This window comes from Erinaceus europaeus, chromosome 14 (assembly GCF_950295315.1).
Source record: "Erinaceus europaeus chromosome 14, mEriEur2.1, whole genome shotgun sequence".
NCBI classification, from domain to species: domain Eukaryota; kingdom Metazoa; phylum Chordata; class Mammalia; order Eulipotyphla; family Erinaceidae; genus Erinaceus; species Erinaceus europaeus.
Genome location: NC_080175.1, coordinates 27,896,260 through 27,910,494, shown reverse-complemented (window position 1 = coordinate 27,910,494; position 14,235 = coordinate 27,896,260). Strand labels below are relative to the sequence as shown.

Below are 14,235 nucleotides of genomic sequence, written 5' to 3'. Positions count from 1 at the left end.
CCCCTCCCCCGCGCTGTCATTCACCCCGCTCCTCTCAGCGCACAGCCAATGGAGAGACCCGGCCGAAACGGCGAAGCTCGTTCGTACCGGGCTTTTTCGCCCGGTGATTGATGTCCCAGAGTCAACAGCGAGCAAGCCAGCAGCCAGAGAGGGGCAGGAGCCGCTGGAGCCGGGGAGAATACGGCGCCCCCTCTGCTACCCTCCCCCTACTTAGCCCTTGCGCGCACTTCGCCTCCGAGTCCGGGTGCTGCCCGGAGCCGCGGCCGCCTCCCTGCCTGGGCTCCCCGCGCTGCCTCGAGCCCCGCACACAGCGCGCGGCCGCCCGGGCCCCCCAGTGGGGCCGGGGCCGGCATGGAGCACCTGGGGCCGCACCACCTCCACCCCGGCCACGCGGAGCCCATCAGCTTTGGCATCGACCAGATCCTCAACAGCCCGGACCAAAGCGGCTGCCTGGGGCCCGCCGCGCGCCTGCAGGACGGGGAATATGGCCTGGGCTGTCTGGTCGGCGGCGCCTACGCGTACGGCGGCGGGGGCCCGGCGACCGGGGCAGGGGCCGGGGGCGCGGGGGCCTACGGCGCGGGAGGCCCGGGTGGCCCCGCGGGCGGCGGCGGCGCTTGCAGCATGGGCCCGCTGGCCGGCTCCTACAACGTGAACATGGCCTTGGCTGGCGGCCCCGGTCCGGGCGGCGGCGGGGGTGGCGGTGGCGGTGGCGGCGGGGGTGCGCTGAGCGCGGCGGGGGTGATTCGTGTGCCCGCGCACAGGCCGCTGGCCGGAGCGGTGGCCCACTCTCAATCTCTGGCCACCGGCTTGCCCACCGTGCCCTCGGTGCCAGCCGTGCCGGGCGTCAACAACCTGACCGGACTCACCTTCCCCTGGATGGAGAGTAACCGCAGATACACAAAGGACAGGTTCACAGGTGAGTCCGGCCCGCGCGCCCGGCTTGGCCGCGGCCCCGGCTCCGGGTTCCCTTTCTAGATCTGGGGGCGCCCCACCGCTCCTCTTAGCGTCAAGCCTTCGGGCTTCCCGTAAGTTATGCGCCCACCACCTATCTGCACTCCCAGAGTGCATACTCTGTTGTCCTGGCCTGGGCCCCCTCCCGCCTAGAGGCCTTCGGACCCCCTCTCCCTGGGCCCAGTCAGGCAGAGGCGGGGTTGTAGCGTCAGTACTACTTTTGTCGGCTTCGGAGGCTGTGGAATTTCGGAGAAAGGGGTGCAATGTGAGCAGACTGTTTCCAGCTTCCCGCCGCGTCCTCTGGTCAAGGCTGGGAGCCCCCGAATCAGACATAGGGAAAGGACAGTCTCCCCAAATCCCCCATAAGCCCAGTCCCATACACACACACACACACACACACACACACACACACACACAGTCCTGTAATCTCAAACCGCGGACAAAGTGGAGAGAGGGCCCAGTCTGAGTAAAACTGACAGGCCCTTCCCAGTCTTCAGCTTTGCCCGTCTGGGAAGCCGGCAGGAGGTCGAGTGCCTGCTCAGCTTTCTTTAGTCCTACCTCCCTCCTTGCCCGCCTCCAGCAGGGGCCTATTCCCTCCGGCGCAAAAATGCAGCCGCCAGCCGGTGATCAATAGGCGCTGGAGGATAACTCCTGGACAGTCACCTCACCGCTCCCTCCTCTCCAGCTTCTGCTCTCTGGTGCGTGGCCCCCTGCCCGCCTTACTTCTCGCTGCCCCCAGTGCTGCCTGGACCTGAGATCGCGCTCTTTCCGCTCTTTCCGAGGCGCCACGAGTTGAGCCTGGGTTGTTGGGCCAGGCCTTAGAGAGTGGAGGCGGGCAGCATAGGCCGCAGCAACCTCAGCGCTGGCCTTCAGGAGGGTGGAAGGGGGAGAGAGAGCTGAGCAGGAGGCCCTGGGCTGGGCCACCTTAGGCACTCCAGGTCCCCTGCTCTGGTCCCTGCTTGGCAGCTTTGTTTGGACTCTGGTGCTGTGGAAAACTGTGCATGTGGGTGGGGGTGCAGCAAAGACAGAACCCCCATTGTCTGTGGGCCTCTGGGAAGGGCCCTGCACTCAGGCCTGGAGAGGTCAGGCCTGGCGTCCATCTCACTGCCCCATCTGGGCCAGGCCAGTTCTGAAGGGTTCAGATGGAACGCCCAGCCTGGAGTAAAGGAGTTACGGGTTACTGGTGAAAGGTACTCCATATAGGGCTTACTTGGGGGAGCCACAGTTCCCCTGTAATTGAGCCTCAGACTTGAAAAAGGTTCTAAGGTTCTAAGGTAATGTGTGGTCCCACATCCTGTGTGTGTAGTTGTTCTGTTTGGAGCTACACTTGTCCCTTGGTCTGGGGTCTGCCTGGGTGTGCGGCTCAGTGGTGGTGGCACAGTTCAGGACCCAGGAGTCCTGGCCTTGGCCTTGACTAAGCACAAGCAGCTTCTCTGAGGCTGGTGACTCCCAGCTGGGGCCCAGTTGCGTCCCTCCAGGAACACCCACATGGCATGGGGTAGAGAGGTCTGGGCAGTGATGCGTGGTGGTGGGTTGGCGGGCGGGCTGGGCTCTGAGGGCTGATGGGAGGGCCTCCCTGCTCTTGGGGTCCTGCCGCTGCTGACTCGCGGGGTGTCAGGCCTGGGACGCCTCCTGACGCTTTGCCGCTTGCCTCTGCCGTCTGTCTGTCTCCCGCTCCAGTGGCCCTCTCACCCTTCACTGTAACACGCCGTATAGGTCACCCCTATCAGAACCGGACTCCCCCCAAGAAGAAGAAGCCGCGCACATCCTTCACGCGCCTGCAGATCTGCGAGCTGGAAAAGCGCTTCCACCGCCAGAAGTATCTGGCCTCGGCAGAGCGTGCAGCCCTGGCCAAGGCACTCAAAATGACCGATGCACAGGTCAAAACCTGGTTCCAGAACCGGCGGACGAAATGGAGGTGAGTGCTGCTTGCAAGTGTGCAAGCACCTCTCTGGGGGTGTCCACACACACCCTCAGCCCTAGGGCTGCTCAAGCCTCTCCTGCTAGGCTTGGGGAGCCGGGGAGCCAGCAAGGCCTGTGGTGGAGGTGAGCCTGGAGAACCCGGGTCTCCACTGCTTTCTCTGAGAGTGCGTTGGAGGGGAGGAGGGTGGATGTCAGTGGCTGCCACCAGGGAAGCGGCGTGACTAGAGGAGAGTGTGTGCTCGGTGAATCCTGAATTTGGTTTTGTGGACACCCACCGAGCCCAAAGAGCAGCCCCTCTAGCCCGGGGTTGCAGGCAAGGAGGCCCGCCAGGGATTTCTGTGCCCTAGCCGGGCTCCAGGCGGGGTGGGGGTGGGGTGGGGCCGACCCAGGCCCTGAGGACTCCCTGATCCCTAGGCACCCGCCTTTGAGCTGCTTCCTCACTACCCTGGAGGGGAAAATCGATCTGTGCCTGCTGCAGTGGGGGGTTCTCTGGTCCCACTGAAAGGGGGATCAATTAGGAGCAGATGGGGGTGTGAGAGAGATTGCCCTTCTCAGATCACACACTCACAACTGCACCCACAACTCACTCCCCACCTCTACGACATCTCTCTCTCTCTCTCTCTCTGTCTCTGTCTCCTGGCTCCTAGTACACATCCCCTCCCCCAAATTAGCTTCATCCCCCAAAGAACCCAGAGGCCCTTTCTCAGCGCTGACCTTCTTGCACCCCTGAACCCTCCGCACATCTGGCTGGCACACTTGGGTCCACTCCCAGCTTCACCCTAGCTTCACCTAGGGTGGGGAAGCACTGAGAGTCTGGTTGTAGGTGGTGGTGCCTAGCAGGGCAAACCTGGGGTCAGAGGAAGAAATTGAAGTTTCCTCTTTTTCTCAGAGAAGGTGAGGAATCTGCCTGGATTCCGTCGTCATTGCCACAAAGGAAGCCACTGCCCCAGTCTGCAAGCAGCCCCCCCATTCCTGCCTCTGAAGAGGGGGGCAGACTTCTGGCTAAAGAGGGGCAGGGGCTTGCTGAGTGAAGGACAGGGGTGCTGATGTACTGCCTAGGGGAGAAGAGCAGCCCCTGGACAGAATGGTACAGAGAAAGACTGAGAGTGGCAGACAAAGAGAGAAACTGGGGACAAAGGGTGGAAGGGGTGAAAAGATAGAGACTCCCCTCATCCCAAGAAAAAGAGAAATCTAGCAGCCTGAAGGAGACTAATGTATAAATATGCAAAGCACTAAATGATTAAAACCTCCTTTTTCGTTTTAGACACATTACCTTAATTCTGAGAGACAGGGGAATCCGGTGAGAGGAAAAGGAGAGATAAAGTGTAGAGGTATAGAAGCAGTGGAGCAGTGGGATGAAAGGGAGAAGGTGAAGCAGAGAGGCAGAGAAGTCCAGGACGAGAGGGGCTGTGGAATGAGGCCTCGTGTCCACTGCTCCGAGAGGCCATTGCCAGCTTCGCGGCTGCATCGATCGCCTACAAATTGCTTCTGGAGGCCCCAGGGACTCCCATTAGGTCTGTCCACCTTAGAGACAGACGTTTGATCTCAGTTGACGGAGTGGAGGGGCGGCATTAAATGGAATAAGTGAGTCATCGGAGGAAGCTGGCTGGTCCAGCGGGAGTCCCAGCGTGGCCCTGTGCTCTGTGCGGGAGAGGGAGGCCGCCAAGGGCTCAGTGCGAGCCGGAGGGAGCGGTGCCCGCCTTGGTACTGAATGGGAGCTGAGGCCATCAGCTTTGGGAGGACAGGGTGCCCTGCTCTCTTGTGGAAAATGGGGCCCTGGAGGGGCACTTGCCTGGACTACGCAAAGTTCCCCCAGGGGACACCCCCATGTATTCAGGAGACTTACAGTCTTTGTGGGCCCCTCAAAATAAAGAAATGTGTTAAAGTGTCTCCCCTCCTGGTGTTGAGGTCCTAGCTGGGGAGCTGGGCTGGTCCAGGCTGGCTCCCCAGAGCGCACCCCAAGTCGATCGCGGCTTGTTCCTGCTGCAGGCGGCAGACAGCGGAGGAGCGCGAGGCCGAGAGGCAGCAAGCGAACCGCATCCTCCTGCAGCTGCAGCAAGAGGCCTTCCAGAAGAGCCTGGCACAGCCGCTGCCCGCCGACCCGCTTTGCGTGCACAACTCGTCGCTCTTTGCCCTGCAGAACTTGCAGCCCTGGTCCGACGACTCCACCAAGATCACCAGCGTCACGTCGGTGGCGTCGGCCTGCGAGTGAGCCCGCCCTGCTGCGCCTGCGACTAGGCAGCCCCCGCCAGCCGCCAGTGGGGTTCCCCGAGAAGCTCCCACCCTCCCGTCTCGGACTGCACGCGGGAGGGGGCGGCGCGCCCCTCTGCACCGGCCGCCCCTGCCCTGGCGCCTCTGCTAGCCTCTCTTCTGTGGAGAATAGAAGGAAAAGAGTGTGTTGGGCAGGGACCCACGACCTCCCCGCCGTCGTTGTCTGTGTGGTCCGGCACCCGCTGGAACTGTTCAGTGTCCTCTCAGTTTGCATCTGTTTTATTTTATTCTGATTTTTAATGTGTGGCAGAGCCACAGGGAAGAGCTGGGGCTACCCAGAGGACCGCTCAGGCTGCCATTTGAACTTGCCCTGGGGACACCCCTTCTCTGTCTACCACTTACCACACGCTGCTGCCCCCAGGCCCACACAGAGGCAATCTCATCATCCCTCCTGGTGTCACTCCAGAGTCATGCACAGGGCACACAAGACAGAATGTCATAAACGATACAAAGCTGGGTGGCACCCTTGTTCCTCCCTGTGAGGCTTGGGCCTGGGGTGACTCCTGAACAGCACAGCACTTCTTGCAAACACAAGGCCTCTGCACACTGTGATATGCCATACAGAATAACCACGACAGACACTTTGGCAGTCCTCATCACATCTTGTCACCCAGGCACACAGGTTTTTCACACAAGCTCAGTCCATTTCTCCAGGCCCTGTGTGTGTGGGGGGGGTTAAGTTATGCACTTATAAGGTGTTTTCCGTGTAACCATTTTATAAAGTGCTTGTGTAATTTATGTGAAAACAGTAATAAAACTCTCCAGATCCAAAGCCATTGCTGCCTATTCCTTGCCAAGCCCAGGAATTTACAGTTGCTGGGGGGCGGGGATGACTGCAGAGACTGTCCCTGGTGTCTGAACATTTGCTATATCTGGAGACTCCAGACTCTGGAGAGAGGAAAGAAAGAGACAGAAGATGAAACAGAAAAAACTGGAAAGCTAAGCTCTCTTTGCACAGCTAGTGCTCAAAAGGGTCTTGATGCTTCTGGGTGTGCATTTTGCTCACACAAGTGTGATTGTGATGGGACAACAGTAGTGATAACGGATGTTTGTAATAGTGTATGAATGTGTAACTTATATTTGCACTGACTCTGTGGCAGCATTTGCTTCTAAGTCACACAGACTCCTTCTGAGTGGTGTATGTGTAGCTGTGTGTAAAAGTGATTGTCTTTCTGAGTCATTTGTGATCACCCACTCATATTTGTGATGATGTCTGAATCATGAGTCCTTGTGCATGAGTTTCACTTTGTGAATTTGTTGTGCTAAGTTTATAAATGTGATAGGATGCCATTTGTAATTAGGTGTAATTGTGTGTGAGAGGCAATCATGTATAAACTTTGTGTTTAACTATAACTTGTGTGTGACTGTATATAATTAGGAGAGTGAATACCGTGGGGGAGAAAGGAGCATTGTGAGTAACTGGATGCAATTTTTTTAGTTGTTAGGTTGAGATAGAGAGGCAAAGAGAAAGTGAAAGAGGGGCCAGGTGGTGACGCACCTGGTTAAGCGTGCGCAAACACACACACACACACATACACACACACACACACACACACACACACCAGTGTGTAAGGACCAGGGTTCAAGGCCCCAGTTCCCACCTGGAGCGGGAAAGCTTCATGAGTGGTGAGGCAAAGCTGCAGGTGTGTGTCTCTCTCTCTTTCCTTCTCTGTCACTCCTACTTCTCAGTTTCTCTCTGTCTCTAATAAGTAAGTAATAAAAAAATTAAAAAGAGAAAGTGAAAGAAACCATAGCACTGAGGTTTCCTTCAATGCTGTTGGGGCCAGGTTTGAACCTGGATCTCACAGCCAAAGCAATGAGCTATACCCTTCCACCCTCCGGTGGGTGTAACTGTTTGCTGGTGGTGTGTTCACACAGTGGGGATTCAGGTGGTATATACAAACATTTAGTGAGGTGCCACCAGCCACTAGAAACTTTGCTAAGTACTTCCCTGACCAATTGTGGAGACTTGGCCACACTAAATCAGTAACTGGACCAGCATCCCCTAAGTTACTGTACTGCTGGTCTGGTCTAGGAGGGACATGAATACATGATTTCCCAGGAACCTTAAGGGAAACACACACACACACACACACACACACACACCATGCTAACCAGAACAACTACATCATAAATATATGCATATGTTCATTCTCCCTCTCCACCCCAATCCCCCACCAAGACCAATCTCTGGTGCACAAACTGGCTTGAACCTGCTTTTCTGGAAAGATCGAGATGGGGGGTGGAATCTGAGCACAGAAGCCACTTTCTTCAGAGTGGGAGAGTTAAAGAAGTCTGTGGCTGGGAACTATAGGTGAGTGGAGTGCAGCCAGAGCGGGCAGATCTGTGTGCACCCTTTGAAGCTGCCAGCCTGGGGCTAAGACATGGTGTGGGGTAGCGCTGGAGGGGAGATTCTGCTGGGTGGGAGGGGAAGTGCTGACCCCCCCCCCCCACCTCCCAGGCTCACTGCTAGTTTCTGACAGGCTGGGGAGACAATTCCAGGCTCTATCGCTTTGTGTCTGCAGCACCCAGTGCAGAGCTGAGCACAATCTGGAAATGGTCTCCCTGGAACAGGAACCAGTGAACTTGCCTCCTTTGTAGGACAGCAGTGGAAGGCTTCGGCCACCCTTTCTCTGATCCTTTCAGTTTCTGGCATCTATTTGCAGATGCCTTTCTGGAGAGCAGAGACACTCAATAAGTGGGGCCTCCCGCAACCTCCCAGTTGCCCAGACCCTTTCCTCTTCCATGGCTATCGGGGCTCCTAGATATTTCCTGGCCACCAGTGGTTTAGCTGAGGAAGAGATGGGAATGGGGAATGGTTGTCTGGCCCAAACAGCCCCCCAAAACTGGCTGCAAAGTTTTGCTACTCTTACACTCATTCTTGCAAAAGAATCACAAAATCAAGCACAGAACACCCCCTTTCCTTTTACCTCCCAAAGTTGAACAACAGTTCAGAATCACAGAGGGGATTATCCACCCCAGTCCAGTTTGTAGGGGGCTGGGGTGGGGACATGTAGTGAGCAGCTGCCTTGGGCACCCCAAGGTCCACAGTTCGGAGTCACAAGCTAAAAAAAGTTGTTACCACTTGCTGTGCCCAGCTATGGAAGCTTAATGGTTCCCAGGGCTTGATCCTCTTTTGGGGTGCCCTCCCATGTACCCAGGCCTTACAGTGAGGCCTCCCAGGGCTGCCAGTCTCCTTGGGGGCTCTGAGGACCTTGGTGCTGAGGGATATGCAAGACTTCCTTCTCTCCACCAGGAATTCGTTGGGAGCGAATTTCAGCGAATCCCGCATGGGCCGAGTGTGCAGCAGTAGGAAAAGCTGGGATAGTGGCAGGTCTGCCTGGGACCACTGGAACCCACGGTAGGTCACTATCCCTAGTGGATCAAAGAGTAGAGCAGAGAGAACTGCAAAGGACTCAAACAGACAGGACCAAGAACACGCAGTGGAAAACACTTAGTTCCTGGCCTTCTCCCAAGCCTGCAGGAAATAAAAAAATATTTGTGTGTAGGTTCTGGGGGAGATGAGGAATTAACAAAACTGCAGAACAAAAAGACGGGCTTCCTTCCTTACCCAGCCAACTGCGCTGACTAAAGTCCCTCACAGAGCAAGGTCCTGCTCAGTCCTGGGGCAGTACAGCCCAGCCCGCTGGCTGAGGTGGCAGTGAGCGGTGGCCTAGGGACACAGATGCCGGGCTGGGATGGAGTCCCAGAGGTCCCTGCTGTGCAGGCAGTAGGGCAGGTGTCATACAGTGGAGCTGGCTCAACCTGTTAGCATAATGGCCCCTTTGTGTGGCGGGTCTGTGCTTGGGGGGTTGTGTGTGCTTGGTGGCCTCAAGAAGACCCCAGGGTGGCAGCAGATGGAGGGCTCTCCCTGGACTGGGCACTCTCTTGGGTGCCTTGTTTGTGGTGTGCATGCAGGGTGGGTAGGTAGGTTCCAGGTATGTGACTGAGCAGGGACCACATCTAGGCTGGGAATCAGTGGCCACTCTGGAGGTTGGGGGGGGGGGGGAGTGCTGCCTCAGATCAGACGTGGAAGGATTGTCCTCCTTTCTGCTCCCCTGCTGCTCACGTTCACACACAGCTCACTCTCAGCCCTCATTCCCCTTCCAGACACTCCTCATCAGCTCAGAGCCTGGAGTCCAAAGCCAGGCGGTCAATCCTGTGATTAAAAGGAGTTGCCCAGCCTATCCCGCATGGTTCGAATTGGCTGCGGAGCATTGGCCCAGGGAATCCCCACCTAGCGGCTCTACCCCGGGGAGTCAGGAAAGGGCAGGCTGTGCCGAGGGAGGCTGGGGCCGGCTGGGTTTTCCAGGGAGCTCACAGCAAACTGCAAAGCTGGCGCCAGGGATTGGGGGTGGCCGCGGGAAACCGCGAGGTACCCCCGCTGGGCTGAAGACACACATCACTCACAGGCAGGCTGCACCCCCACACCTCGCCAGCCTTGCAATGCTGCGAGCGCCATACTCAGGCTACAGGTGAGCAGTACCACCAGCCCCCCACGGGCCATCACCCTGCGGCTTCCCGCCCTCGGTGCCCCCCCCCCGCCCTACCCCAAACTCGTGGGAGGAGGGTCTGGATTCACGTTGCCAGCCATTTCCTAGCTTCCAGCCACACCGCTCGAGCCTACGAGGGCTCCCCGGAACCTGAGCCTGCACTGGGAGTGTAGGGGCCGCCCTGGACCTCCACCCGGACCTCAGGCGCCCCAGCAGCCGCCGCTGCCTCCGCGAAGCTCTCCGAAACTCGGCCTCCTCGCGAGTGGCAGTGAAGGGCGTGGGGGCGCGTAGTGGGACCCCCTAAGGGAAGGCTTGGGCGGAGGCCCCCACTTTTTCTGCCCTGCGCTCCCAGAGTCTCCAGGCGGAGAGCGAGAACCCGCTGCCGCAAAGCAGCTGGAGCCGGATCTGGGTCTCCACGCGGAAACGCGGGACAAGTGAGTTCCGGGCGCCCTCTAGGGGCCGCGTCGGGGAGAGGCGCCGCGAGCCGAGGCTCTGGGAGCCGGGGTTTGGAGGACTCCTTGGACTGACCTCAGGCGCTTGGCTTGCCAGGTGGAAAACGATAACCACACGACACTGGCAGGCAACATTCTTGGGCGCTTGACCTGTTCTAGGTTTTAAAAGTACAGGTGCCACATCACAGTGCTCAAGGACCCAGGTTCAAGCCCTGCTCCCACCCCAAGTTGTGAAGCAGGACTGCAGTACCCATTCATTGGGGAAACTGACGATCCTTCCTAGCCGACTGAATCCACATGGATCCCAGTCACTTTCAAAGCCAGCAACAAGCAGCTCCTGACAGCTTTCAACCTGACCTGTTGACTGGCTACGGAAGAAGGGCAAACGCTAGAAGAAGAAGGTGTTTTGTCACTTCCCTTCTCTACCTCCTCCTCTCCTCTCAATTTATCTTTCTATCCAGTAATGAATTTTAAAAAATTAAGTCTTTTAAGAAGTGCAGATGCAGTGCTAGGGAGATAACATAATAGTTATGCAAAAACCCTTGAGCTCCAAATTCCCAGGTTCAATCCCCAGCACCACCATAAGCTGAGAAGGGTTCTGGTGTTTCTGTCTTTCTCTCATTAAAAACAACAAAAAGTCCAGGTGCATCCCTAAAACCCACCTGAAGAGGCAGGTGGCATTTTGATCTCACTTTGTAGCCAAGAAATCTTGAAACCCAGAGAGGCTAAGCAATTTACCTAAAAGCCTGGGGCTACCAAAGGGTGGGGCTAGTGTGGTACCCGGGGTCAAAGTCTGGAGCCAAGGTCTTTGGGAGGCAGGCAGAGTCCTGAGGGGGCGGAACTGTGGGTGAGATTCCACCCCCTGGGAACATCTTTACCCAAAGGTGCACATGGAACTTGCTCCCAAGACACCTACACTCTGACCTAGTCCACTGCCCCTCCCCCACCTCACTATTCAGTGTCTGCCTTCTGGGCCTTTCCAGACTGGGCTTGCCTTCTCCTAGGAGCCCTCTAGGGTTTGAAGGAGGTTCTGCACACTCCCCCTCCTTTCTCTTCTTCTCGTCCTTCCTCATTTTGGATCAGTGGGATGAGAGGCTTTAAGCAGAAAGTTAAGTATAGCAGGAGAATTAGACAAAAGGACTTGAGACCCAGGAAAGCAAATCTGTCTCTTCTTTTCCATCTCCTCTCTGCAAAGCCTGTAGCAGAAGGAGGCTGCTCTGGGTTAGTGGGTGAGGGTGAGTGTGGGGGGTGGGTAGAGGGTGAAGCTAGGATGTTAGAGTAAGTAGAGGAGACTCAGTCAGAATATGAAAAAAGCAAGCAAGCCCACCTTCCCCATTATCTTCTTCTATTGCAAAATGGGGCTAGAAAGTCTGTGTGGATGCAAGGCCTTAATAAACAACACAAAGTGCATTTGTTTATACACAAACAGCAGTGTCTTAATATTTTATAAAGATTTATTTACTACTTCTTTTTTAAAAGAGACACAGAAGCAGCAAGGCAGAGGGAGAGAACCAGAGACATCAAAGCACTGACATTTCCTTCAACAGACTAAATGAACTATTTTGCTAGCTTGAGAATTGTTTACTTCTAAGAGAGAGAGAACCAGAGCATCACTTTAGCACCTGTAATGCCAAGGGATTGAACTGGGGACCTCATGCTTGAAAGCCCAACATTTTATCCAGTATGCCACCTCCCTGACTACCATACTAATAAGTTAGTCTTATTGAAGCAGTATTTGGGGGATTTTTATTAGAACACAGATCCCCATCTCTTTGTCCAGCCTGAAGACCCAAATTTCAACTTCAGCACCAGCTTCTGATGGTAGTGGTCCCTCTTCTAGAATCCAGGTCTTCCACCACTGTCCTGACTATCTTTCCAGTGTACTTATTTATTTAAAATATTTTCTATTGATTTACTAGTGTAAGAGAGAGAGAGGAGGAGGAGTTGAACGAGGAGGAGGAGGCAGTAGGGGAATCAGGGAACCACTCTGGCACATTTAATGCCTGGGATTGAACTCGGGACCTTATGCTTAAGAATCCACTGTGCCACCACTCCGGCCGCTCCAGTATTTGAAAAATATATTTTTAAAAATTCAGGCGTAAAAAAAAAAAATGCAGACATGCCTACACTGCTTCTGATAGGTTGTGGAAAATGCCCCAGGCCTTGTCACTCTCCTTTTTCTGGTGCCAAAAGCCTTCCGGGCCTCCTGCAGGACTCCGCCCGCCCGCAGTCCGCCTCCTTCCGCACCTCTCTCTTTCCTTCCAGGAGGCGGCTTTGGACTTTAGCCTAGCTTTTGAGCTCAGCCGCTCTGCTTTTTAACCTCGGGCAAATTAATTACAATTTCGGAGCCCACAGTTTCCTTGTCGAAATTAGAGGACTAACATTTCCCTGGATTACCGAGAGGATTAAGGAGCTACGTGGGTAAAAGCCTAGAACCGGGCGCAGGTGCCACTGGAAAGTCACAGGCAGAGGGGAGTGGCCCTGCCCGGAGTCTGGGCGCGCAGGGTGGGTTTAACCTGCCACTGGGCCCCGCCCAGACCCCGGATTTTCCGGGGACGCTGAGGCTCTTCTCCCCGCCTCTCCTGGAGCTAGGAGCAGGACCAGCTACGGCGCCGGCTGCGCCCGGGGCGCGCCGGTGCGGACCCAGCCGGCAAGGGCGGAGGCCCGGGCGAGGGAACTCCGGGAAGGCCTGCCCGGCCCTCGGGGGTTGCAGGCACCCGGTGCGGGTGCGGCCGCCGGGGAGAGGTGCCGACGCCCCTCCCATCACCTACACACTCCGGATAGCTCCGATCCGCTGGCTAATTCGTGGGTGGGTACACTGGGAAAGGCTTGGTGCCGTTGCTGCGCGTGTATACCCGGTTTCCACGCCACCCCTCGGTTGCCCAGAGCTGCGGTACCCAGAGATCAGAGGAAGTTTGCTTCCCCGGCCGGCACGAGGGAGTCGTCTTCTTCCCCACCCCCTCCTCTTTTTGATCGGTGGTTGCACGAAGGCACCAAGGCCAGAGGAAACAGTGGCCTTCGCGGGGTTGGGGGGAAGGAGTGTCTCACTAGTGCGCTTCCTTCTGAGGAAACCCGGGTTCGAGCCCAGTCCTCATCTGGGTTGAAAGTCTCCCCCAGGAAGAAGTGTTCAGATGCTAGGCTAAGAAAAGCAAAAGGAGATGGGGTGATAATTCACCCTTGGGGAGTATGCTTTACCATGTGTGAGGCTCCAGAGTTGGAACCCCAGCTATGAGGGAGCACCACAGCTCTTGGGAAGTTCTGTGAATGGTGGAGCAGGGCTGTATTACCTCTCCTCCCCTCCTCTCGCTCTCCCTCACCCTCTCCCCTCACCTCTCTCTCATATGTGGATATGGATATCAATGAGTTAAAAAAAAGAATGAAGAAAACATTGGCTTCAGAGTAGTGGAACTGCATATGCATAAGATTTCACACTGAAAAAAAGGGGAGCAGAAAATGAGAGGTGCCACTATAGTCTATCCCTTTAGCTTAAAAAAATATTTTTTATTCCCTTTTGTAACCCTTATTTTATTGTTGTTCTTGATGTCATTGTTGTTGCATAGGACAGAGAGAAATGGAGAGAGGAGGGGAAGACAGAGAGGGAGAGAAAGATAGACACCTGCAGACATGCCTCACTGCTTGTGAAGCGACTCCCCTGCAGGTGGGGAGCCAAGGCTCAAACCCGGATCCTTATGCTGGTCCTTGCACTTTGCACCACATGTGCTTAACCTGCTGCGCTACCACCTGACTCCCTACCCCTTTAGCTTTATCTATTTTTAACTAAATTTATTGTACTTCCCCCCCTCAGACTATCCTCAAAGTGCTCATCATCATGCTACTATTATTCATACAATGTATGTTCAGCTTGTCCTCAAAGAAGAAAATAAAAAACTTCTGGAGCCTAGTAATAGCACACCTGATAAAGCACACATGTTGTTATGTGTGAGTACCATAGTTCAACCCCCTGGCCTCCATTTGTGAGGGGAAAGCTTCATGAGTGGTGATGCAGTGCTGCTGCACTCTCTCCCTCTCTCTTCTTTCCTCATTCCCTCTTGATTTCCCCTTCTTAATTTCTGTCCTATCTTTGTAAAATTTTTTTAAGCCACCAGGAATGGTGGATTCATTGTACAGGTACAGAACCCAGTGCC

At 55.8% G+C, this 14,235-nt stretch overlaps 1 protein-coding gene across 2 annotated transcripts; it reads left to right on the top strand.

Annotated features, from left to right (window-relative positions):
- The first annotated feature begins 64 nt into the window (after positions 1-64).
- TLX1 (T cell leukemia homeobox 1) lies at positions 65-5,921 on the top strand. Of its 2 annotated transcripts, none has more exons than XM_060171462.1 (3): positions 65-916; positions 2,632-2,869; positions 4,864-5,921. In XM_060171462.1, exons 1-3 carry the CDS (start codon positions 352-354, stop codon positions 5,084-5,086), a joined length of 1,026 nt encoding a protein of 341 aa, XP_060027445.1. In that variant the 5' UTR covers positions 65-351; the 3' UTR covers positions 5,087-5,921. The 2 variants fall into 2 exon arrangements, with proteins under 2 accessions (XP_060027445.1, XP_060027446.1); XM_060171463.1 differs by having other exon boundaries at positions 86-916; positions 2,668-2,869.
- Positions 5,922-14,235: the final 8,314 nt, after the last annotated feature.

Excerpts from the sequence above, each read along its gene's own strand:
- TLX1 (XM_060171462.1), top strand. The coding sequence starts at position 352 with ATGGAGCACCTGGGGCCGCACCACCTCCACCCCGGCCACGCGGAGCCC. Across the intron at positions 917-2,631 it reads CACAAAGGACAGGTTCACAG|TGGCCCTCTCACCCTTCACT; the intron begins GTGAGTCCGGCC and ends CTCCCGCTCCAG. Across the intron at positions 2,870-4,863 it reads AACCGGCGGACGAAATGGAG|GCGGCAGACAGCGGAGGAGC; the intron begins GTGAGTGCTGCT and ends TTCCTGCTGCAG.